At 41.1% G+C, this 25425-nt stretch overlaps 1 protein-coding gene across 2 annotated transcripts in view; it reads right to left on the bottom strand.

The window, feature by feature from the left end:
- SH3GL2 (SH3 domain containing GRB2 like 2, endophilin A1) overlaps positions 1-25425 on the bottom strand; it is a 281525-nt gene that overhangs the window by 90268 nt on the left and 165832 nt on the right. For both annotated transcript variants that reach the window (XM_049618819.1, XM_049618736.1), the window contains exon 3: positions 24858-24930. In XM_049618819.1, the coding sequence (XP_049474776.1) occupies positions 24858-24930 (73 nt within the window). The remainder of the gene's footprint in view (positions 1-24857; positions 24931-25425) is intronic.

Below are 25425 nucleotides of genomic sequence, written 5' to 3'. Positions count from 1 at the left end.
AAGAGACATGCTTGGGATGGCTGGCTGGCTCAGTTGGTACAGCACATGACTCTCTACCTCAGGGCCATAAATTCAAGATCCATGCCGGGCATGGAGCCTACTTAAAAAAAAATGTACATGCTCTATGATTCTAATTTTAATGTTTTATTTATTCTTGAGAGAGAGAGAAAGACACAGCATGAGCGAGGGAGGGGCAGAGTGAGAGAGGGAGACAGAATCCAAAGCAGACTCCAGGCTCTGAGCTGTCAGCACAGAGCCCAAGGTGGGGCTCAAACTCACGAGCCGTGATATCATGACCTGAGCCAAAGTCAGACACTCAACCGACTGACCCACCTAGGCGCCCCTCTATGATTCTATTTAATTATTCTATTTAAAGTTCTGAAACAGGGGCATCTGGTGGTTCAGTCAGTTAAGCATCTAACTTTGGCTCAGGTCATGATTTCACAGCTCATGAGTTCGAGACCCATGTTGGGCTCAGTGCTGACAGCTCAGAGCCTGAAGCCTACTTCGGATTCTGTCTCCTTCTCTCTTTGCTCCTCCCCTGATTGCAGTCTTTCTTTATCTCTCTCAAATATAAATAAACATTAAAAATAATAATAAAGTTCTGAAACAAACAAAACCATATGTGTTAGAGGTCACAGGGCAATTTTTCTGGAGAGGGGCTTTTGGAATGTCAGTAACATTCAGTTTCTTGAACTAGTACATTTACACAGGAGTGCCAGTTTGTAATAACTCATTAAGCTAAACAGTTACACTCTATAAACATTGCACTTCTTTTTATGTTACAGTTCAGGAAGGAAATACTAATGTCTGTGTCCCACTCCCACATTTCTGATGTAGTAGGTATGAGGTCTGGCCTCTGATAGTTTTTAAAGTGTCCTAGGTGATTCTAACGTGCAGCCAAGGTTGAGAACCACTGCATGAGTCTCCAGACTGAGTACTTGTATAGGTAATGATACAAATCTAACAACACAGGAGGAAGAGAAGATTTTGGAGAGGAAGTGTTGAAGTATTTCAATTTCCGCAAATACAAAGTCTAACAATATCCACAAGGTTGCACTACACAGTAACTAAAAAGGTGTGGGTCTTGAGTCCAAAAGAGTAAAAAGAGGCAGCTTGTTTGGTAACATTTGGAATATTGAAGGTAAAGCTAGTAAATAACAGAAGGAAGGGGAATAACATTCCAACTCCATCAAATTTCCTCTAGGCGTAAAAGCTGCAGGTGGAAACCCCCATGTCTCCACAGGATAATAGAAAAAAAAAAAAAATCCTCCTCTAAAGGCTTTTACCAGTGGCTGTCAACTTGGTGTATTTCAGAATTACTTAGAAAACATTTCAATTTCTTTTAATGTTTATTCATTTATTTTGAGAAAGAGAGAGCAAGAGAGCATGCACGGGAGCAGGGGAGGGGCGGGGGGGGGGGGGGGGGAGGGAGGGGGGGGGGGAGGGAGAGAGAGAGAGAGAGAGAGAGAGAGAGAGAGAGAGAGACAGACAGACACACACACACCGAAGCAGGCTCCATGCTGTCAGTGCAGAGACTGATGTGGAGCTTGAACTCACCGTGAGACCTGAGCCAAAATCAAGAGTTGGATGCTTAACCGACTGAGCCACCCAGGCACTCCTATTTAGAAAACTTTTTATTTGGCTGCTTAGAATCTTTTGGTTGTTTGTTTTGTACATTTTTTATCTTTGGTTTCACATTCCCAATCAAAACAGTATTTTCCAAAGTTACTTAAGTCACTTCCTTCTTTTAATTGAAGTATAATTACAGTGTTATATTAGTTTCAGGTTCCAATATAATGATTTAACAATTCTATTTATTAGTCATGCTCATCTTAAGTGTACTCTTAATCTCCTTCATCGATTTCACCCACTTCCCTATCCACCTCCCTCTGGAAACCACCAGTGTTTTCTCTGTATTTAAGAGTCTGTCTTTTGTCATTTTCCTTTGTTTCTCAAATTCCACATGTGAGTGAATTACATGGTACTTGCCTTTCTCTGACTTATTTCACTTAGCATTATACCCTCTAGATCCATCCATTGTTACAAATAACAAGATCTCTTTATTTATGGCTCAGATACCATTGTGTGTGTGTGTGTGTGTGTGTGTGTGTGTGTGTGTGTGTGTGTGTATGTGTAGCACTTCTTTATCTATTCATCTATCAATGGACATTTGAGTTTCTTCTGTAACTTGGGTATTATAAATAATATTGTAATAAACATAGAGGTACATATATCTCTCTTAGTTATTGTTTTTGTTTGCTTTGAGCTAATCCCCAATAGTGGAATTATGGGATCAGATGGCAATTCTACTTCTAATTTTTTGAGGAGCCTTCAAACTATTTTCCACATTGGCTGCACCAATTTGCATTACCACCAACAGTGAACAGCGTTCCTTTTTCTCCATATCCATACCAACAGTTGTTATTTCCTATCTTTCTTATTTTAGCCATTCTAACAGGTGAGATGAAATCTCGTTGTGGTTTCTCTTTGCATTTCCATGATCATTGCTGATGTTCAGCATCTTTTCACATGTCTTTTGACCATGTTATCTTCTCTGGAAAAACGTCTATTCAGGTTCTTGGCCCATTTTAATCTGATTATTAATTTTTTTTTTTGGTGTTGGCTTGCAGAAGTTCTTTATATATCTTGGGTATTAACCCATTTTTAGATTATCATTGCAAATATATTCTCCCATTAAGTAGGCTGCCTTGTTTTGTTGACGGTTTCCATTGCTGTACAAAAGTTTTTATTTTGCCATAGCTGCAATAGTTTAACTTTGCTTTTGTTTTCCTTTCCTGAGGAGACCTATCTAGAAAAATGATTCCATGGCCTATGTCAAAGAAATTACTGTTCAGGCTTTCTTCTAGTTTTATGATTTCAGGTCTCACATTTAGGTCTTTAATCTATTTTTAGTCTATTTTTGTGAATGGTGTAAGAAAATGGTCCCGTTTCATTCTTTTGCATGTAGCAGTGTTATTTTCCCAGCACCATTTATTGAAGAGACCATCCTTTCCTCACTGGATACTCTTGCCTCCTTTGTCATAGATTAACTGAACATATACATGGGTTTATTTCTGGGGTCTCGATTCTGTTACATTGATCTATGAATCTCAGAGAAAAAAAAAAAAAAGATTTGAAGACCACACCTCTGCCTTGCTGATTTAGAATACCTAAGGGGTTGGACCACAAACCAGACTCCAAGGGTACTATGGAGATATGGAAAAACAAGCTTGGGCAATGAAGTCCCATCTTTTATTGGTCTGGACAATCAGTTAACCTCCTTGAGTCAGCTGATTATTCTTGATTTTTTCTCTCCAACCCAGATCTTTGGACTGTGTTACGGACTCATGTATTCGAGTACCTACGTAACTCCACTAGCATGTTACACATTTCATAGTATGCTTAAGCTAAACTCTAGGTGTCCCACCATCATTCCCAATCTTCCATTTCTAAAGTATTCCCCATATTAGTGAATGCAATTCCATCCATTCTTCTACTTGCTCAGATCCAAAACTTAAATGCATTTTTGGTGCCTCTCTTCACCCCATACTTTGCATTCAATCTGTCAGTGAATTCTGGCAGCTCTGCCTTCAAAATATATCCAGAATCAGAGCACTTGTCACTGTAGTCCAAGCCCCCATCATCTCTCACTTGGATTCTTAAGAGAGGCTCCTACTGGCCTCCCTGCTTTCACTCTTGCCTCCTATAATCTATTTTGTGTATGAATGCTTTTAAGTCAGATCATGTTATTCTTCTCCTCAAAACCCTTTAATATGTTCCCATGTCATTCAAAATAGGAGACAAGATTCTATGTTCTTGACACTCAGAATGGAACAAGGTCCTTTATGCTACAGTCCTCATGACTTCCTCTCCCACCATGCTCTTTGCTGCTCCTTGAGCACACAACCACTCTACACCTGGTCACCTCTCTTGCTTACCCTTGATTTTTCTTCATTGCACTCACCCCACCTGACATTGGATATTTGCTCCCTATCAATCTCTTCCCACTAGACTGGAGACTCCATGAAGTCAGGGTCTTGGTTTGCTTCATTTACTGATATGTTCCTGGGGCTTAGAATACTGCATTAGAATAAATGTGACACATAATTGAAAACAAAATGTTTTTCTCTTCTATAGAAAGGAGAATATCAAAGATACCGAGCTGGGTTACTGTGAAGTTTAGAAATTATATTTTTAAAGTATCTGGTACTGTGCTTGGCATTTAAAGAAATACCGAATAAAACTGAAACTATAATCAACATAAAAAATTCTTTGTTGTATGTAAATTAGGTTAACTAAGAATTATATTGAGCTAAACAGAGCATTCCCAGATTATCATGGACAAGAGGAAAGTTTTTAGAGTTTTTGGTTTTTGGTATAAAATCTAATGTTGTCTCAAGTATAACACTAAGCACAGGGATAAGATGGCCCCATCTAGGTTAAAGAAATAGAACTGGTAAGAGAGGAGAAGGCACAAGAGGACATTCAGAAAATTCTCCATTTTCACCTCCTTCCTCCCTGTCCCACCACCCCTAAGTCTGTGGATTAAATCCAAAGGAGCTATAATATTGACTTAATAGAAATAAGTTTCTAGTCTAGGTTGACTTTGATGGTAAAAAAAACTATGACTAAAATGTTAAAATTCTTTCTTGCTCTCTGTGAATAAAAATGACTTTGGGTTAACTCCCTAGCTCTGTTCCCCCTGGAAACCTGATAAAGGTGTAATACTGCCTACTACAAGGTAATACTGCTTACGGTAAATACCACTGCTGATTGATACACTGTGTCTGGACTGGAGGAATCAGGAATAAATGATCAATACCTGGTGAGAAGCCTTAGATCTAGGTTTCCCTTCGTGAATCTTGTAACTTGCCATATCCCTTACTGGGACCTGAGAAGTTACAAGTGATAGTAGTGATATTGATTCCTATTTAGGACAGGAAACCTCTAAGCCCCTTCTCTGTAACCTGTTACATTCTGATTCTCTAGTACCTGAGGTGACCCTTGGAAAGACAGGAAGTAACTCGTGGCTGCTGTGTGGACTGCTGAATCGCCCCTGAAAAAAATGCATGGCATTGCCCTGCTGCCTGCTATACTTCCTGTCTTAATATTCTTCTAAGTGAATTCCATGTCAGAGGAAGCTAAATGAGCCATGGGAGATGAACTGCCTAGGTGAACCTCTGAAGACCCCCAAAGTGAGTGCTGCAGAGACTTGGAAGCATTTTGAAATAAACATTTTATTACTGTCTATATTCCTTTCCTAGGGCTGCTGTAACAAAGTATCATAAACTGGGTGGCTTGAAACAACCAGAACTTTATCCTGGAGGTCCTTTTCTATACCTTGCCCTATGCATCTCTTCAATTGAGCTGTTCCTGAGTCACATTCTTTGTGACACACCAGTAAACATTAAATATTTCTCTGAGCTCTGTGAGCCATTCTACAAATTATCAAACCCAACTGGGCAGAGTCAGAAGCACCAGAGACTCAGCTCTGGGATTGGTACCCAAAGTGTGGGTAGTCTTGGGGGACTGAGCCCTTAACTTGTGGGAACTGACACTAACTCCAGGTAGATGGTGTCAGAATTGAACTGTGGGAAACCAGATACAGTCAGAGAATTGGTCACTGTGCGAAAACCCCCAAATGTCTGGTATCAAAAGAGTTCTGTGGGTAGAGTGCAGGGAAAAACAGTAGTTTTCCATTTATCTCTCTAAAACAGGATGTAGCACACTCATATGAGTGGGTGTTAAGGTTTTGACAGACATTTGTTGGAAAATCCTTGAGGTTCTTTTTCTAGAAAGCTTCTGCGAAATGTCAAGATATGTGGATCCCAAGCCTCTGACAAGGCAAAGTGGTATTTTCTAAGAAGGTTTAGTCTCAAAGACAATCTTCCTCAAGGAAAAAAAGGTGGGGAGTCCTAATGTTTTTTTTTTTTTAAGTTTTATTCACTCTAATTCAAAATCAAGGTTTATAGCAAATGGGATTTCTGTAGCTTTAGAAACCAAAAGTCTCTGTGGAACAGGAAGCTGGATTAGAGGTCAGCACAAACCTGAGCACAGGGTAGGAGGGGATGCAGGGTACAGGGTGATGCAGGTGGGTGTTCACTGCAGTGGGGAGGACAGGAGTGAGCAGTGAGTCTGCCCTGTTGCACTTCATCTTCCTCCCCACCCTCAATGATCGTGACAGGGTTGTTTGGGGAGAGACCTTCCATTAAAAAAAAAAAAAATTCACAACTTGTTTTAAACTGCTGCATTATGTTCTCAAAAGTGGCTTCTTTCCCTCTTTAACTGTGAAATTTCAAATAAGAACACATATTGATAGGGCATCTGCCTGTCACAATAGAGAGGAAGAAAAGCCAACCCCTGCTCCTGGCTGGCCACACTCAGAAGAGGTGCCCACAGTTTCCAAGTCACATTTTCATGATCTAACCTAAGGAATTTAGCATTCGTTAGGGGAGACTAAAGACATGGAATAGATTTTCCAGATTTAATGTGATGACTTCATTCCTTTCTACCTCTCTACCTACTTTACAGAAACCAAACCTAGTTGCCCAAAGTTACAGAGATCTCTTGCAGACAAATGCTTACTGATTCCTACTGGTATTCATAAGTGCTACCATCTGGTTTGAAAACTCAGAAAGAGCACTGATGTGTCTTTGAAAAAACTGAAGATCAGGACCATGATTCATCTCACAGCTACCACCTCTGAAGTATCTGCTGTGTGTAATTCACATGTATCATCTCTTCAATCCTTCCAATAATATGAAGGCAGGTTCCATTTCTGCATCTTGTAGCTAAGGGAAGTAGGGCACAGAGAAATGATACAACTTGCCCCAGGACATGTGGCAACAGACATGAGCCAGAATTCGAATCCTGGCTATGTCAGCTATGTCTCAAAAGCCTGCTCTTGTCCCAGAATGCTGCTATGCCCCTTGCTGCTTTATTAACATCTTTGTTAATATAGGTCAAATTCAGACTTGTCAGCTTTAGTTATATTTACACTTACGTAATTTAAAATGCAGAGGTGAGGAAGTGTGATAGACGCTGTGACTTGGGAAGCGGCAGGAGCTCCACACCACAAGTCAGGGGATTGGAGGTCTTTCCATCTACATAACCTTGGCAAGCTACCTAACTGACCCCTCTGGACCTCTGCTTCCTCATCTTGAACACCAGAGGACTGGCTTACCTGATTCTGCAGTGCCTTTCCAATGCAAAAATCTCTCATGCATACACTAGTGTCCACGAGGATAAGTGGACTAGGTCATTTGCAAATGAGGAGATCCCAGTGTACACAACCTAATGTCAAGTTTCAAAACCAATGAAACTCATCTTTTGTAAAACAAACACTGAGTTCAAAACCAACAGATCTTACTTTAAAAACTCCAATGTAAAGATTTTAACTTTATTCTTTTTTTAAGTCTTTTTGTTTCTTTTATTTCCACAAGAAGGCACCCTCCAGCCAGATTATTTCCTGCTGATCTGGTTTCTGTTTATGGTGCTTTACAAATACAGTATTTTTTTAAATGATAAAACAGATATTTCAAGGAAAACAAAAAGGGAGTTTATTTTCCCCTTCTCGTATAAAATTGTCAAACCTCATTAGGAGGAATCAATTAATACAGTGAACACTGTGAACAAGTACTGTTAAAGTTTAGGGGACAAAAGTGATATATAAATGTAAAAATACAGCCTCTTTTTAAAGATAAAACGAATAGAACGGCATTCTCCTGTGTGACAGCATCTATTTTCATTTCGTACTCGTTAACATGACGACACATGCTATCAAAGAAATAACACAGGCCGGGGTTCAATCTGCAGCTCTGCCTCTCACCAGCTCTTCAGAGAGGAGAAGGTCTTGCCCTCCCCCTCCCTCCCTCCCCACCGGAGCCTCACTGAGCCTGGGTAGAAGCAGGAGACAATAATACTCAGCTATGGAATAGTTGTGATGACAAAATCACAACAGTTGTGATGTATATGTCATTAAAGCAGGTGCTAAATAAATGTGAGTTCTTTTCCCCCTTTTGGCTGCAGAAGACTGTAGTCGACAGCCATTTCACCGAAATGGCCACCAAGAGCTAAAAACCTGCTTACCTCGGTGGCTCAGTCAGTTGAGCCTCTGACTTCCGCTCAGGTCATGATCTCACAGTTCATGAGTTCGAGTCCTGCGTCAGGCTCTAAGCTCAGACGGCTCAGAGCCTGGAGCCTGCTACAGATTCTGTGTCTTCCTCTCTCTCTGACCCTTCCCCGCTTGCACTCTCTCAAAAATAAACATTAAAATTTTTTTTAAAAAAACCCTGCTTACCTCTTCATTACCTATAAAGGCTCAATGATTTCTTTAGTTGGTGTAAAGCCATTAATTTTGAATTACTTTAACTCAATTATTTTAACTAAATCTAAATTATTTTAACTAAATTATTTTAACTAAAGTCTAGTACAGACATCACAACTGAAATGTGAACATAAATCCCCAAATCACACCAAACTAGATTTGGAGCTTAATATTTGCAACAAAATGTATGTAATAACACATTAGCGCATATTTCACGCTGGCAACTGTGATGACTCGTAACGGCCTCATTTTCCCGGGTGAAATCTCAGAACATCCACAGATCTGAAATGAGCCCTCTGATGCTCCCTGCACTGTAGGCGATGTGTTCCCTGGACTTGCACACCAACAATTACTAAAGGATGCAAATTACTAAAGGATGCAAAAGATGTACATGGTAATGAGGACTTAGGTAAATTTCCTCAAACTTGCGCAGTTTCTTTCGAAGTTAAATACTCCATAAATATTCTAGAGACTGGGGAAAGGGAAGAGGAAGATCTTTCCACTGACTTATTCAAATATGTAACTCTAGCCCTGGATCATGCTACTCTCAACCCAAATAATGGTCGTTATGTAACACCTCTCTCCAAGGTGCCAGAGCTCGCTCACGCCCCGCTGAGTGGGAAGTGGCGGGGAGGTATTTTAAGACAGTGAGTGGTGGTGCATGGCAGCCCTAAGAACCCATGAGATGGGACAGTGAACATCTCCCACCTCCACAAAGGGTGTTGCTAGGTGCCGACACAGGTCTCAGAGTGAGTCCTGAATAGCAGGCAATTGCATCACAGGAGCATAAAATGGCTTCAGCAGTATGAAAAATACATAGCCCTCTGAATACTAACATCATGAACCTTTGATTCTTCTGCTTGGGGAGCAGACAGAGGGTGGACACTTGTACTGTGTTACTGTGTGTGTGTGGCGGGGCGGGGGGGGTGGTGGGGAAGTCCTGCAGTGGGACTTCTCCCTGGAGGCCTTATCTTACTATGTATCTTACAGTGGACAATTGCTAGCTAAGCCCCTGAGATACCCTCAGGTACACGCACCCTGCAGGCCACAGGCAAGAGAAGGTTAGTGACATTCCCTGAGCCCCTACAAAGTGACAGACACTGTGCCCAGTGCTTTTCACTGCCTGTTGTTTCAAAGTTATCTGCAGTCTTAGCACAGAGCGGACCTGTCCTACCACTCCTTACAGAATTCAGGAGACTTTATCCTAAGCTGAAAAAGATGTGACAGACTTTCTCGATCTATTTCCTGCTCCCATGGAAGGTATCCAAGGAACCAAAATTGATAAGGGCAAATGTCCAGATAACCCCAGAAGACAGTGATATGCTTGAAATGGGAGCTCTAGCTGGGGAACAAACAGCCATACTATATTAGTTTTCCATGCTGTATAACAAAGTTCCACAAACTTAGTGGCTTCAAGACACACATTTATTATCTCACAGTTTCTGTAGGTTAGAAGTCCAGTGCAACTTAACTGGGTCCTCTGTTCATGGTCTCACAGGCTACATCAGCCAGACTATCTCGGTATCTGGAAGCCTGAGTGAGAAAGAGTCTGCTTCCCAGCTCATTCAGGTTGTTGACAAAATTTCAATCCCTTGTGGTGGTATCACTGAAGACCTTGGCTTCTTACTGGCTGTCATCTGTGGCTACCCTTATGTTCTTAGGGCACACCCAACTCCCTGACACTTGGCCCTCTCCTTGGGCAGTCACAACAAGATAGTTTGCTTCTTCCAGACCAACAGGAAACTCTCACTCCAGTCTGCTACAAAAATATTGATATAATGTAACATGATCATGGAAGAAACATCCCATCAATTTTACTTTATGTTGTAACCTAACCGAGGCAGCGGTGAGTGGTGATCCCGATACCTTTGCTATATACTATTGGTTGGGAACAAGTCAGAGATCCCACCTGCACTCAAAGGGAAGGGATTGTACAAGAGTGTGGGCCATTAAAGATCACTCTAGAGTATATTTACCACACATACAGAGAATGAAGGTGTCTCCACATTTTGTAGAATATGAGAGTGAAAACAAAATGGACTGTGGAGACAGTCATATCTGAATATGAAGTTCTTTTGTTTCATGACCTTAAGAAAATTATTTAATCTCTCCTGAAGCTTCAGTTTTCTGAAATCTGAAAATGGGAACAATTATCTTCTATATTTATACACATGGATGTTCTGTCAATAGTTTCAGCCCACTGATTTCAAACATGAGATTATATATACACTTCCCTATCTTTTCCAAAGCAACTATGAAATGTATTAATTGTACATGACATCAAGTAGGTATTATATAGACACAGTAACATCTCTGATCCTGGTATGTTCAAGTCTGCCTATCATGGCTCTACCTGAGAGGTAAGCTACTCCTATAGATGGAGCTTAAATATGCTTAACATGATTTGATTCATTCATTCAGCACATTAAACACCTACTAAGCACCCCTGTGTGAGGTACTCAGTAGATATAAATGAGCAAAACAAATACAGTCTTGTCGTTGATGACTTTATGATACAGTGGGAGAGATACAAAGCACTGATTCAATAAATACTGAGGGCACTATGTGCATATTAGAGATAGTTAATAGGACAAACTCTCTACTCTGGTAGAGATTAAATTCTACATGGGAAATGTGGGTGATGAACAGATGATTTTTAAAAAGATAAAATACAGTATCATTTCAAATGATGATAGAATAATAAAAGGAATACGAGAGGTACAAGGAGAAGCTACTTTAGATAGTGTCCAGGGAAGGAGTGCACAGGGAGGTGGAGTGATAAGAGCAGCCATGTGGGAACCAGGAGAGGAGTTCCAGGCAGAAAAACTTCATGTGCAAAGACCCTGAGGCAGAAACAAGCTGAGCATGGCTGAGGATCAGAAGAAGTCAGTGAGAGTGGACAGGAATCAACATGGGCTCCGTGGTAGAGAGCAGGAGCCAAATCATGTCGGACCTCACAGTAAGTTTATTCTCAGTTCACTGGGAAGCTCCTGGTGAATAATAAGCAGAGGAATGATATGATTTACATCTTTAATGGAATGACCTGGCTGCTATGTGGAGAATGTACAGAATGTATAAGGGAGTTGGAATGGAGGAAGGCAGGATATTGAACAAATAAAAAAAAAAAAACATATGAAAGTAAATACTGGGGGGAGCAGGACGCCTGGGTGGCTCAGTCAGTTGAGCATCTGACTCTTGATTTCAGCTCAGGTCACCATCCCAGGATAGTGGGACTGAGCCCCAGGTCAGGCTCTGTGCTGAGTATGGAGCCTGCTTAAGATTCTCTCTCTCCTTCTGCCCCTACCCTGCTCACAGTCAAGTCCAAAGTCCAAAGTCCAAAGTCAAGTCAAGTCAAATAAAATAAAATAAAAAGTAAATATTGTGAGAAGTACAATAAAAGGTAAGAGTAGGCTCTCTGACTATAGTTTGTGAAAAACAATCCTACACTCAGGCTACTTGCATTATGCTGGCAGACACAAGTAGTATCTTAACCAGTAAACATATAATAAAAGTTTAAGGAGTGATAAATGCCATGAAGAAAAATAAAACAGGAAGGGCTTAGAGAGTGAGGAGGAGTGACATTTTAAGCAAGAGGGTCAGGAAAGCTGCACAAATAAGATGATACTCCAGTGGAGATCTGAGTGCAGACTTTGAGAAGAGGTGGAGGTAGGTGATTCAGGCAGGACCGGCACAGTCCAGATGAGTGGGGGTGCTGTGCATCTGAGGAACGGCTGGGAGGCTGGAGATGCTGGTGCCAAGGGAGCAGATGGAGACTGAAAGGAATGTAGGACCTGAGTCAGATCATGGACCCTGGACCACAATAATGGTTTTCAATGTTATCACAAATGGAAGCCACTGGAGAGATCTGTGGAGAGGACTCGCTTGTAGGCATCATGAGAATGTGGCAGTGGAGTGGAGCTGTTTTAGAGGGGGCTCAGGGAATGCCTCTTGGAGGATGTGATATTTAAGACACGCAGGAAGGATGAGTAACAGTAACAAGACAGGTGTCACATTAGTGGCAGGTGGGCATTCCCAGAAGCAGGAACATCCAAGTGCCAAGTCCTGCTGCAGAAAAGGGCTTGCAGCACCAGAAAAACTGGAAGACCAGTGAGCTTGCAGTCGGGTGAATGAGAGGGAAAAGGGACTTAGACAAACAGAGAGAGGACAGGACCACCACATGCAGGTAGGGGATTAGTAGCTCAGGGCTATTATTTTTTTTTAAACTATATATTATTTTTTTAACTTTTTTTTAATATATGAAATTTATTGTCAAATTGGTTTCCATACAACACCCAGTGCTCATCCCAAAAGATGCCCTCTTCAATGCCCATCACCTACCCTTCCCTCCCTCCCACCCTCCATCAACCCTCAGTTTGTTCTCAGTTTTTAAGAGTCTCTTATGCTTTGGCTCTCTCCCACTCTAACCTCTTTTTTTTCCTTCCCCTCCCCCATGGGTTTCTCTTAAGTTTCTCAGGATCCACATAAGAGTGAACACATATGGTATCTGTCTTTCTCTGTATGGCTTATTTCACTTAGCATCACACTCTCCAGTTCCATCCACGTTGCTACAAAGGGCCATATTTCATTCTTTCTCATTGCCATGCAGTACTCCATTGTGTATATAAACCACAATTTCTTTATCCATTCATCAGTTGATGGACATTTAGGCTTTTTCCACAATTTGGCTATTGTTGAGAGTGCTGCTATAAACATTGGGGTACAAGTGCCCCTATGCATCAGCACTCCTGTATCCCTTGGGTAAATTCCTAGCAGTGCTACTGCTGGGTCATAGGGTAGGTCTATTTTTAATTTTTTGAGGAACCTCCACACTGCTTTCCAGAGTGACTGAACCAGTTTGCATTCCCACCAACAGTGCAAGAGGGTTCCCTTTCTCCACATCCTCGCCAGCATCTATAGTCTGCTGATTTGTTCATTTTGGCCACTCTGACTGGCGTGAGGTGATATCTGAGTGTGGTTTTGATTTGTATTTCCCAGATGAAGAGCGATGTTGAGCATCTTTTCATGTACCTGTTGGCCATCTGGATGCCTTCTTTAGAGAAGTGTCTATTCATGTTTTCTGCCCATTTCTTCACTGGATTATTTGTTTTTTGGGTGTGGAGTTTGGTGAGCTCTTTATAGATTTTGGATACTAGCCCTTTGTCCAATATGTCATTTGCAAATATCTTTTCCCATTCTGTTGGTTGCCTTTTAGTTTTGCTGATTGTTTCCTTTGCAGTGCAGAAGCTTTTTATCTTCATGAGGTCCCAATAGTTCATTTTTGCTTTTAATTTCCTTGCCTTTAGGGATGTGTCAAGTAACAAATTGCTGCGGCTGAGGTCAGAGAAATTGCTGAGGGCAGAGGTCTTTTCCTGCTTTCTCCTCTAGGGTTTTGATGGTTTCCGGTCTCACATTCAGGTCCTTTATCCATTTTGAGTTTATTTTTGTGAATGGTGTGAGAAAGTGGTCTAGTTTCAACCTTCTGCATGTTGCTGTCCAGTTCTCCCAGCACCATTAGTTACAGAGACTGTCTTTTTTCCATTGGATGTTCTTTCCTGCTTTGTCAAAGACTAGTTGGGCATACGTTTGTGGGTCTAGTTCTGGGGTTTCTATTCTATTCCATTGGTCTATGTGTCTGTTTTTGTGCCAATACCATGCTGTCTTGATGATTACAGCTTTGTAGTAGAGGCTAAAGTCTGGGATTGTGATGCCTCCTGCTTTGGTCTTCTTCTTCAAAATTACTTTGGCTATTCGGGGCCTTTTGTGGTTCCATATGAATTTTAGGATTGCTTGTTTTGGCTTCGAGAAGAATGCTGGTGCAATTTTGATTGGGATTGCATTGAATGTGTAGATAGCTTTAGGTAGTATTGACATTTTAACAATATTTATTCTTCCAACCCAGGAGCATGGAATGTTTTTCCATTTCTTTATATCTTCTTCAATTTCTTTCATAAGCTTTCTATAGTCTTCAGCATACAGATCTTGTACATCTTTGGTTAGATTTATTCCTAGGTATTTTATGCTTCTTGGTGCAATTGTGAATGGGATCAGTTTCTTTGTCTTTCTGTTGCTTCATTATTAGTGTATAAGAATGCAACTGATTTCTGTACATTGATTTTGTATCCTGCGACTTTGCTGAATTCATGTATCAGTTCTAGCAGACTTTTGGTGGAGTCTATCAGATTTTGCAAGTATAATATCATGTCATCTGCAAAAAGTGAAAGCTTGACTTCATCTTTGCCAATTTTGATGCCTTTGATTTCCTTTTGTTGTCTGATTGCTGATGCTAGCACTTCTAACACTATGTTAAACAACAGCAGTGAGAGTGGACATCCCTGTCGTGTTCCTGATCTCAGGGGGAAAGCTCTCAGTTTCTCCCCATTGAGGATGATATTAGCTGTGGGCTTTTCATAAATGGCTTTTATGATCTTTAAGTATGTTCCTTCTATCCCGACTTTCTCGAGGGTTTTTATTAAGAAAGTTGCTGAATTTTGTCAAATGCCTTTTCTGCATCAATTGACAGGATGATATGGTTCTTATCTTTTATTAATGGGATGTATCACGTTGATTGATTTGCGAATGTTGAACCAGCCCTGCATCCCAGGAATGAATCCCACTTGATCATGATGACTAATTCTTTTTATATGCTGTTGAATTCGATTTACTAGTATCTTATTGAGAATTTTTGCATCCATATTCATCACGGATATTGGCCTGTAGTTCTCTTTTTTTACTGGGTCTCTGTCTGGTTTAGGAATCAAAGTAATACTGGCTTCATAGAATGCGTCTAGAAGTTTTCCTTCCCTTTCTCTTTTTTGGAATAGCTTGAGAAGGATAGGTATTATCTCTGCTTTAAATGTCTGGTAGAATTCCCGAGGGAAGCCATCTGGTCCTGGACTCTTATTTGTTAGAGGAGATTTTTGATAACTGATTCCATTTGGGTCTGTTATAGGTCTGTTCAAGCTTTCTATTTCCTCCTGATTGAGTTTTGGAAGAGTGTGGGTGCTTAGGAATTTGTCCATTTCTTCCAGGTTGTCCAGTTTGTTGGCATATAATTTTTCATAGTATTCCCTGATAACTGCTTGTATTTCTGAGGGATTGGTTGTAATAATTCCATTTTCATTCATGATTTTATCTATTTGGGTCATCTCCCTTTTCTTTTTGAGAAGCCTGGCTAGAGGTGTATCAATTTTGTTTATTTTTTCAAAAAACCAACTCTTGGTTTCATTGATCTGCTCTACAGTTTTTTTAAAATTCTATATTGTTTATTTCTGCTCTGATCTTTATTATTTCTCTTCTTCTGCTGGGTTTGGGGTGTCTTTGCTGTTCTGCTTCTATTTCCTTTAGGTATGCTGTTAGATTTTGTATTTGGGATTTTTCTTGTTTCTTGAGATAGGCCTGGATTGCAACGTATTTTCCTCTCAGGACTGCCTTTGCTGCATCCCAAAGCGTTTGGATTGTTATATTTTCATTTTCGTTTGTTTCCATATATTTTTTAATTTCTTCTCTAATTGCCTGGTTGACTCATTCATTCTTTAGTAGGGTGTTCTTTAACCTCCATGCTTTTGGAGGTTTTCCAGACTTTTTCCTGTGGTTGATTTCAAGCTTCATAGCATTGTGGTCTGAAAGTATGCATGGTATGATCTCAATTCTTGTATACTTATGAAGGGCTGTTTTGTGACCCAGTATGTGATCTATCTTGGAGAATGTTCCATGTGCAGTCGAGAAGAAAGTATATTCTGTTGCTTTGGGATGCAGAGTTCTAAATATATCTGTCAAGTCCATCTGATCCAATGTATCATTCAGGGCCCTTGTTTCTTTATTGACCATGTGTCTAGATGATCTATCCATTGTTGTAAGTGGGGTATTAAAGTCCCCTGAAATTACCACATTCTTGTCAATAAGGTTGCTTCTGTTTGTGAGTAATTGTTTTATATATTTGGGGGCTCCCGTATTCGGTGCATAGACATTTATAATTGTTAGTTCTTCTTGATGGATGGACCCTGTAATTATTATATAATGCCCTTCTTCATCTCTTGTTACCGCCTTTAAAGTCTGGTTTGTCTGATATAAGTATGGCTACTCCAGCTCTCTTTTGACTTCCAGTAGCATGATAAATAGTTCTCCATCCCCTCACCTTCAATCTGAAAGTGTCCTCAGGTCTAAAATGAGTGTCTTGTAGACAGCAAATAGATGGGTCTTGTTTTTTTTTTTTATCCATTCTGATACCCTATGTCTTTTGGTTGGCACATTTAGTCCATTTACATTCAGTGTTATTATAGAAAGATAGGGGTTTAGAGTCATTGTGATGTCTGTAGGTTTCATGCTTGTAGCGATGTCTCTGGTACTTTGTCTCACAGGATCCCCCTTAGGATCTCTTGTAGGGCTGGTTTAGTGGTGATGAATTCCTTCAGTTTTTGTTTGTTTGGGAAGACCCTTATCTCTCCTTCTATTCTAAATGACAGATTTACTGGGTAGAGGATTCTTGGCTGCATATTTTTTCTGTTCATCACATTGAAGATTTCCTGCCATTCCTTTCTGGCCTGTCAAGTTTCAGTAGAGAGATCCATCACTAGTCTTATCGGTCTCCCTTTATATGTTAGAGCACGTTTATCTCTAGCTGCTTTCAGAATTTTCTCTTTATCCTTGTATTTTGCCAGTTTCACTATGATATGTGGTGCAGAAGATCAATTCAAGTTACGTCTGAAGGGAGTTCTCTGTGCCTCTTGGATTTCAATGCCTTTTTCCTTCCCCAGATCAGGGAAGTTCTCAGCTATTATTTCTTCAAGTACACCTTCAGCACCTTTCTCTCTCTCTTCCTCCTCTGGAATACCAATTATATGTAGATTATTTCTCTTTAGTGCATCACTTAGTTCTCTAATCTTCCCCTCATACTCCTGGATTTTTTTTATCTCTCTTTTTCTCAGCTTCTTTTTCCATAATTTTATCTTCTAGTTCACCTATTCTCTCCTCTGCCTCTTCAATCCGAGCTGTGGTCATCTCCATTTTATTTTGCAGCTCATTAATAGCATTTTTTAGCTCCTCCTGGCTGTTCCTTAGTCCCTTGATCTCTGTAGCAAGAGATTCTCTGTTGTCCTTTATACTGTTTTCAAGCCCAGCAATTAATTTTATGACTATTATTCTAAATTCACTTTCTGTTATATTGTTTAAATCGTTTTTGATCAGTTCGTTAGCTGTCGTTATTTCCTGGACATTTTTTGAGGGGAATTCTTCCGTTTCGTCATTTTGGATAGTCCCTGGAGTGGTGTGGAACTGCAGGGCACTTCCCCTGTGCTGTCCTGAATAACTTGCATTGCTGGGTGGGGCCGGAGTCAGACCTGATGTCTGCCCCCAGCCCACCGCTGGGGCCACAGTCAGATTGGTGTGTATCTTCTCTTCCCCTCTCCTAGGGGTGGGATTCACTGTGGGGTGGCGTGGCCCATCTGGGCTACTTGCACATTGCCAGGCTTGTGGTGCTGGGGATCTGGCATGTTAGCTGGGGTGGATTGGCAAGGTGCACAGGGGCGGGAGGGGCAGGCTCAGCTCACTTTTCCTTAGGTGACTGGCTTTGGGAGGGGCCCTGCAGCACCGGGAGGGAGTCAGACCCGCTGCCGGAGGGATGGATCTGCAGAAGCACAGCGTTGGGTGTTTGAGTGGTGCAAGCAAGTTCCCTGACAGGAACTGGTTCCCTTTGGGATTTTGGCTGGGGGATGGGCGAGGGAGATGGTGCTGGCGAGCACCTTTGTTCCCTGCCAAGCTGTGCACTGTCGTCCGGGGCTCAACAACTCTCCCTCCCATTCTCCTCCAGCCCTCCCATTCTCCAAGCAGATCTGTTAACTTATAACCTTCTAGATGTTAAGTCCCACTTGCTGTCCCAACACACTCCGTCCGGCCCCTCCGTTTTTGCAAGCCAGACTCAGGGGCTTTGCTTTGCCGACGGGCTGCCCCTCCACCCCGGCTCCGTCCTGCCAGTCCATGTAGCGCGCACCACCTCTCCGCCCTTCCTACCCTCTTCCGTGGACCTCTTGTCTACGCTTGGCTCTGGAGAATCCGTTCTGCTAGTCTTCTGGCAATTTTCTGGGTTATTTAGGCAGGTGTGGGTGGAATCTAAGTGATCAGCAGGACATGGTGAGCCCAGTGTCTTCCTACGCCGCCATCTTCCCAGCTAAATGAGGTAGGGCAAATGACTCAGGACAGTCCCAGAAACAGCAGGTAAAGATGTCTAAATGAGCAGGGATCATATCAAAGGAGGCTGAGGCCCAGTTGATGATGGGTGGTCCACTAGTGAGTAGATGACTGTGCCAAGGGCATCTTGGTGGTAAAATAATAGGTTACCGCATGGCAACAGCACACTTCCCATTTCCTCAGAAAAATAAGTCACTCTCCACAAAACACCAGGGTTCCCGCCTCAGCTCTGCGTCTGCCTGAGGCGCCCTCTCTCAGATTGGGCCCGCGGCTGAAGAACCGCGGTGAGGCGCCAGTAACTCGGCAGGCCTTCAACACCGCGGACGCTCAACAGGCAGGGCACGCAGGCTCACCTCAAAACGTTCAGGGCTATTAAACTGAGACTCCATTAGCTTAATTTTCTATATATATTCATATTTTAAATGCCTAATATCTGTTATGATTAAGTATATTTTAAATAAGGTCTGGCTTTAGCAACACTTAGAGACACAGAAAATGAAGATCATTCATCTACCAGTGCCACCTGACTTAAAAATTATTTAAGGTGCCTCAAATATATTAGGAACCTATTAATTTTCAATATTTTTCCCAAAGATGCAGCAAAACTAGGAAAACCCTCTAGCCTTTTCAGTACAAACAGTGTATGAATTATACCACCTATCACCCAGCTTGTTTTCCACCCTTGAAAGATCCTACTCCTTTCAAGTTTGGCAATATTTTCCTGACAATTACTTTTGTAATCTGTCCTTTATGCATTTCCATTACTTTTCAGTGTCAGGACCTAGAAAAGGAAATGCTCTGGTTACCAGGCTCAGTACATATTATCCCTCATTCTTTAAGATAAAAATAGATACATTTATTTGTGCGTCTAATCGGAAGACATATTGAGGGCAAACAATGAACCAGGCACAATGCTAAGAGCCCTGCAAAACAAGATGAATACAACTCAGGACCTGCCCTCCAAGAAGCACAGCAATTTCAGTATGTTGTGGAGCCACAAATTTGAATACATAGATGTCAAACAATATATGTATTGATTTTCAGTCCACTGTCACCAAATATCTTATAATCAGTGTGTTTTCATCTTTGGAAGGAGCCTGTGGGAAAGAAGTATAACAGTCTTGGTGTAATATCTTTCCAGGAATTAATGAGATATTTAAAATTAATATAGCTAACTTTTACTTCCACAGGCAATATTCCTCAAATGAGATTTAAAATTATTACTAAAAAATTCTGAAGAGACACCAAATGACCCCGATTTAACACCCCAATGTGAGGCATGCTGGAGAAAGCTAAACCATGTAGGCCTTCAAGGGAAGAGCATTTCTGTAGAGAACCAAACCTTGACTGTGCACAGCGTTCTTCATGTTCAAACTGCTTTTTATCTATGCATCTTGGAAGTTTGCATAGGATTATACAACTTCTCAGGGTCAGAACAACTTCTTAGTGCAAACTGAAAAAGCCTCTGTCACCATCACTAAGCTAAGGCTGGGAAGGAAACACAGCCAAATCTGGCCGTGTCTCTCATTCTATTTCAGGGGAAGATCTCCAGTATAGTGCCATGTAACACATTTGCAGAAGGTTAAAAAAAATTAAAGATATCCTGGTCTAAAATCCAGAGTCCATTTCTCTTATTGAAAACATAACCACCAATGTACATAAGCCAAGGAGCTAAGTATCAAACATACATCAAAATAGAATGAATAGCTTGAATGGTAAATTATCTAGAGCTGTCCATATGGGAACCACTGGCCACATGAGGCTATTGATCATTTGAAATGTAACTAGTCCAAACTGAGATGTGTTGTACATATGAAATATACACCGAATTTCAAAACTTAGCACAAGAACAAAAAAATATAAAATTTGTCAATAGTTTAAATATTTGTTAAATTTTGGGTATGTTGGGTTATTTAACGTGGCTACTAGACAATTCAGAATCGCACATGTGGCTTGCATCTTATTTCTTTTTGACAATGCTGATTTAGTACTTTTTTCTCCACAAGGCATTAGACTACTCATATAGGAAAACTGATCTGTATTCTCCAATGATTTTGCTCTTAGATGCCATAAGAATATAAGGGCTCACAACTGCTGCAGTACTTTTCATGTTCGAATTATTTCTTACCTAAGCAGCCTCACAAATTTGTATTGGTTTACGCTGTTCCTTTCAGAATATTTCACAATCCGTGGTAAAACACTGCAGGAAGACCTGCAGACCTATGACCCCTTTCACCCTTCCTAACTGCATCAGTTAGCTGGGATTTCCAGAAGGAATTATCTGTGAAGCCCTCTAGACTGCTCTCCTCAGGGTGTATGTATCTTATGCTATTAGGCTGTGAAGTATCAGAGGGCAGAGGCCCAATCTTGGTCCTGTTTCTACCCCTAATGCATCTAAAGTTGGCCTTTGCATAAAAATAAATGCATCTGCTAAGTGTTAGTAACACAGGTAGAGCCGATGGTTGAGGGAAAAGGAAGAGCTTTTCCTTCTCTTTATATTACAGCACTTTTATCACATTAGCCAATGATTGTCAACTGTGTTTCATCATTTATTTGTTCAAATACCCTAGTGCCACTGCTGTCTGGAACTGAGCTGGGGGCTGGGGATGTGGAGATAAGACAGGCACAGTCCTGCCCTTACAGAGGAAGACAAACAAAAGTACACACATCACACACGTCTACAGTAAGTATGGCATGTGCCACCAGGGAAAAGCAGCTGGAATCGTGACAGGGAAGTTGACAAGGGAACCTAACTAGTCCAGGGGTCAAGGAAGGCTTTTAAATGACCTTTATCCTCGATGTGAGGGTACTATTTACCTGCAAGGTGGAGGGGAAAGGGCAAACTGACCATGCAGGGAGGGACCTTTAAGTCAAGTTAGAAATTTTAAACTTAGTCCTAAAAGCAATGAAAACCCATTGAAGGGTTTTATGCAAAATAATTATGTGATCGCAAGTACCTTTTAAAAATCTCACTCCAGAAATGGGTAAGAGTGGATATGGGCAAACACAGTGTAGAGAAAATTTACAGATTCATGAAAATTAATCAAACTCTCTTTGGTCATCATTTCAATACGAACTGGGTTTTACAAATATTAAAGATGTGTATGCTCCACAACCCACAAGATCTGAAAGCTAGAACATATCTCAGAATATTAATCTAATGGAAGATATTCTCAAAGTACCTTCAAAGCATGAATTTCCACTGAATCTACCAGCCTGTCCATGTAAATCTGTTGGTTGTCATCAGTCTCTGCCCTGACCCAAGCTCGATCTTGCTTATTCAGGACCAGCCTCTAGTGATACATATTGGTTGACCCAGCTCCTAGGATCATTGAGAGGCTGAGTGGTCAAAGTATTTACCAAACCATATGAGTTGAGAATATTCTCTCTGCTCTTCTGTACCTAATGACTGGGTGCCTGCGTGTTTGCTAGAGTACTACATACCTTTGTCAAGGACACTTGAATAGCGAACTAATGTACTTTTCAAAAGTGCTTCAGCCAAGTGTCTGCTCTTAGGGTGAGAGATTCAGGGAGGAAGTAAATCATATCTATCATAGAACAATTAAATACAGATTGTCTAAATTCTATAGAATAACTATATGAAATTGTGTTTTGTTCTCAACTCCTCTGGGTGACACTTTGGTGGCCTGCCCATATATAACTGCTTTTTTTTTTTTTTAAGTTTATTTTTGAGAGAGAGAGAGAGCGAGCAAGCACACAAGTTAGTGGGGTTAGGGGCGGGGGGACGGTGAGACATAGAATCCCAAGCAGGTTCCACACTGTCAGCACAGAGCCTGAAGAGACGCTTAAGCTCCTGAACCATGAGCTCATGACCTGAGCAGAAATCAAGAGTTGAATGCTTATCTGACTGAGCCACCCAGGCATCCCAATAACTCCTTTTCTAAAACCAAACTGGGATTTTCCGGTGATGGCCTTCATTGTTCTTCTTGGTGCCAAATGTGTATTCAAATTTCAAATGGCCATAAAACATGTTGACAGTTAATCAGCACATTCAACATTTTACTAAAAATGTCATTTTTAAAAATCCTTATCTTTCCCATTACTTCTTCCTGTAATCTTTTTTATTAAAATGAGTCTCAATCCCATAATTTGTCTCCTTTCTGAATTTCTATTGTACTCACTCTGACCTGGGTTCCAATTCCGTCTCCATCCTCTTCTAAGTGTGCGACTTTGGGAAAGTTTCTTAAATTCTTGGGCCCTTGTTTTTTCCTGCAGAAAATAAGGCTAGCCTACTGTATTAGTTTTCTAGGGCTAGCATAACAACTTGCCACACACTGTGTGAGTTAACACACTGAATTGACTCTCTCACGGTTCAAGAGGCCAGAAGCCTGAAATCAAGGTGTCTGCAGGACACCTCCCAGGCTCTCTGGGAGAATCCTTTCCTTGCCTCTTCCACCTTCTGGTGGCTCCTGGAATTCCTTGGTTTGTGGCCACACCACTCCAATCTCGGCCTCCACTTCACATTGGCTTTCTTTCCCATGTCTCTGTGTTTTCTCTTCTTATAAAGACACGAGTCATTTTATGTAGGGCCCACTCTGACTCCAGAATGAGTTCATCTCAAGATCACTAAGTAACATATGAAAAGACCCTATTTTCAAATAGGCTTATATTCTGAGATTCTGGGTGGCCTTGAATTTTGAGGGGGCATACCATTCAACACACTATACCCACCTACAACAGAGTTCCATTATACTCAGGAACACTGATGGGCTTACACTACAGATTTATGTTACAATGGATTTTTAGTCTCTTTTCCATAACTATGAATTGTTCACCAGTGCTTTATTTTTACAATCAGAAAAAAATGGTCACTTGTAGAGTTGACACAGTGTAAATAATTAGCACTGTCTTACAAATGCATTAATGTGCAATAAACAGTATATTCTCCCTCCCTTACCCTATCATTATCTTAGCCCCACACTGAGTTACCAGCACAAGTCATGTGTAAATCCCAGGAGATCAGAGAGTACTTCAAAAGTTCTGTGCCAAGATGAAGACACAAACTTCTTGCCCTTATGCACTGATCCCTTATGGTGAGGCAGGTGGAGCAGCCAGCTCTCTTCAGATCCTGACCTGTCACGGTTGTGATAGGAATAGTATGGCATAAATGAACATCTGAGAGATCCTTGCATCTCTGCAGAATATAATGGTCATAAAGAAGGCTCTGGTAAAACTTAGAAACTTCATTTTTTGCTATTCTTTGCCTTATTTGCTAACCATTTGGTTCGCAATCAGTTAAATTCCTTGACCCTACAGGATACTGTATTTCCTTCTGTATTTTCCTTCCGTGTATATTCCCATCTCTGATGTATTTTAAGAAGAAAAAAAAAATCAAGAATGTGTTTATCTTTTGAAACAGCAGCTGTGCTGTCACAGGTAAATAAAGGTTGAATGAGAGCTCAGGAGGCAGTAGAGATGGTCAGCACTTACTATTGCACTTGCCCACTCTTACCCCACACCTCCTTTTCTCATCTCTTGCCCACCAGTGCTCTGTATCCAAACACACTAGGGCTGACACAGTATCTAGACCATCTTCCCTAGGACCATTAAATACACCAGCCTCCCAGCCTGAAGCTCCCAAAGAAACTAGTCCCAAAAGAAAGCAGCAGTTTTCTAAATATTCATACTTTTCACATAAATACATCCAGCCTTGCTTCAAGCTTCTATCAGTTCTAAGTTAGGAACTGATGTCAGGAAGAGTAGTGAGAAGGTCGATGACAGTGGCTGTTTTGCTTTGTTATACCTTGTGCCTACAGACACTGCCCAGTTCTGCCTGGTTCTTTTTTCAAGGGGTCGATCCATTATCTCTATTAAAACTTCCTTCTCTGAGAGTGTAACAAGTTAGCAGAAACAAATGCTGACCTGCAATGTACTGGGAGAAGAACTGGAATTAGGAACAACCCTCCAAAAACTTTAGTGATGCTGTATGAAAGAAACCCTCTGTATTTCACAAAAAATTTTTACTCTTTCACACCTTATAGGAATAGCTGTATCATATCTTAAAATTATCCCGTTTTTTTCTTACCATCCCTTGCAAATTAAAGTCTGGTTACTAACAGCTTGTGGCTACCCTGACATGATGTGGCTTCCAAGCTGTCCATGCTATACCATTTGCTAAATATCCTAGAGTCAGATAAAATATGACAGACTCCTTCAGTTACCTCAGTGTGAGCCTTAAAAAGTCCTCCCTCCTCAAAGTGCCATATACCAAGCCCTCCAGAAAGGTGGGCTGAGAAAGTAGAAGCACACCAAACTTAAATGTCTATTAAAGAGAAACTACAAGTTACCTGGAGGGATACCCTGAATATATAAAGTGGTACCTTACCTGGATTGGGTTGAAGGTATTCAATTGTTTTAGTCATTATTTCCATCACAGCCCTGCTGGTGACATCCACTTTCTGAAATAAGAAAATAAATATTTTAAGTCACAAGAATTATTCACTTTAGCACCTTAGCTCTTGCTTGAGTAGATCTACAACCACTGGTGCAGCAACAGAACCAGTCCTGCAGTGGACAGTGAGGGGCTGGAGATGCTCCAGTAGGAAGAATGGCTTTGCATTCAGCTCAGCTCCATCAAGATGTGGAAACCCTGTTTATTCAAAGAGGAATCTGGAATTTCCTAAAATTTGTTTCAAAATATACTTCACTATCTTCTGGCAAAATAAGGTGGAGATGGCTTCCTCTTCCCCTAAGTGGCCTGAGGTCGTCTCTGAAAATGGTCTACTCTTAACTTGACCCAGAAACCCCCCAAAAATCATGCAAATCAAATCTTTATATTCACTTTATAGAGCTCATAGTCAGATTAACCCCTACATAAGCTCACTCTGCTGCAGTGAGATAATTCTTACTAAAAAGAGCAAACTATTCCTAAACCAGAAGAGGACGTTGCATGC

The sequence above is a fragment of the Panthera uncia genome, chromosome D4, assembly GCF_023721935.1.
Source record: "Panthera uncia isolate 11264 chromosome D4, Puncia_PCG_1.0, whole genome shotgun sequence".
NCBI lineage: Eukaryota > Metazoa > Chordata > Mammalia > Carnivora > Felidae > Panthera > Panthera uncia.
This window is presented reverse-complemented; position numbering and strand designations above follow the sequence as displayed.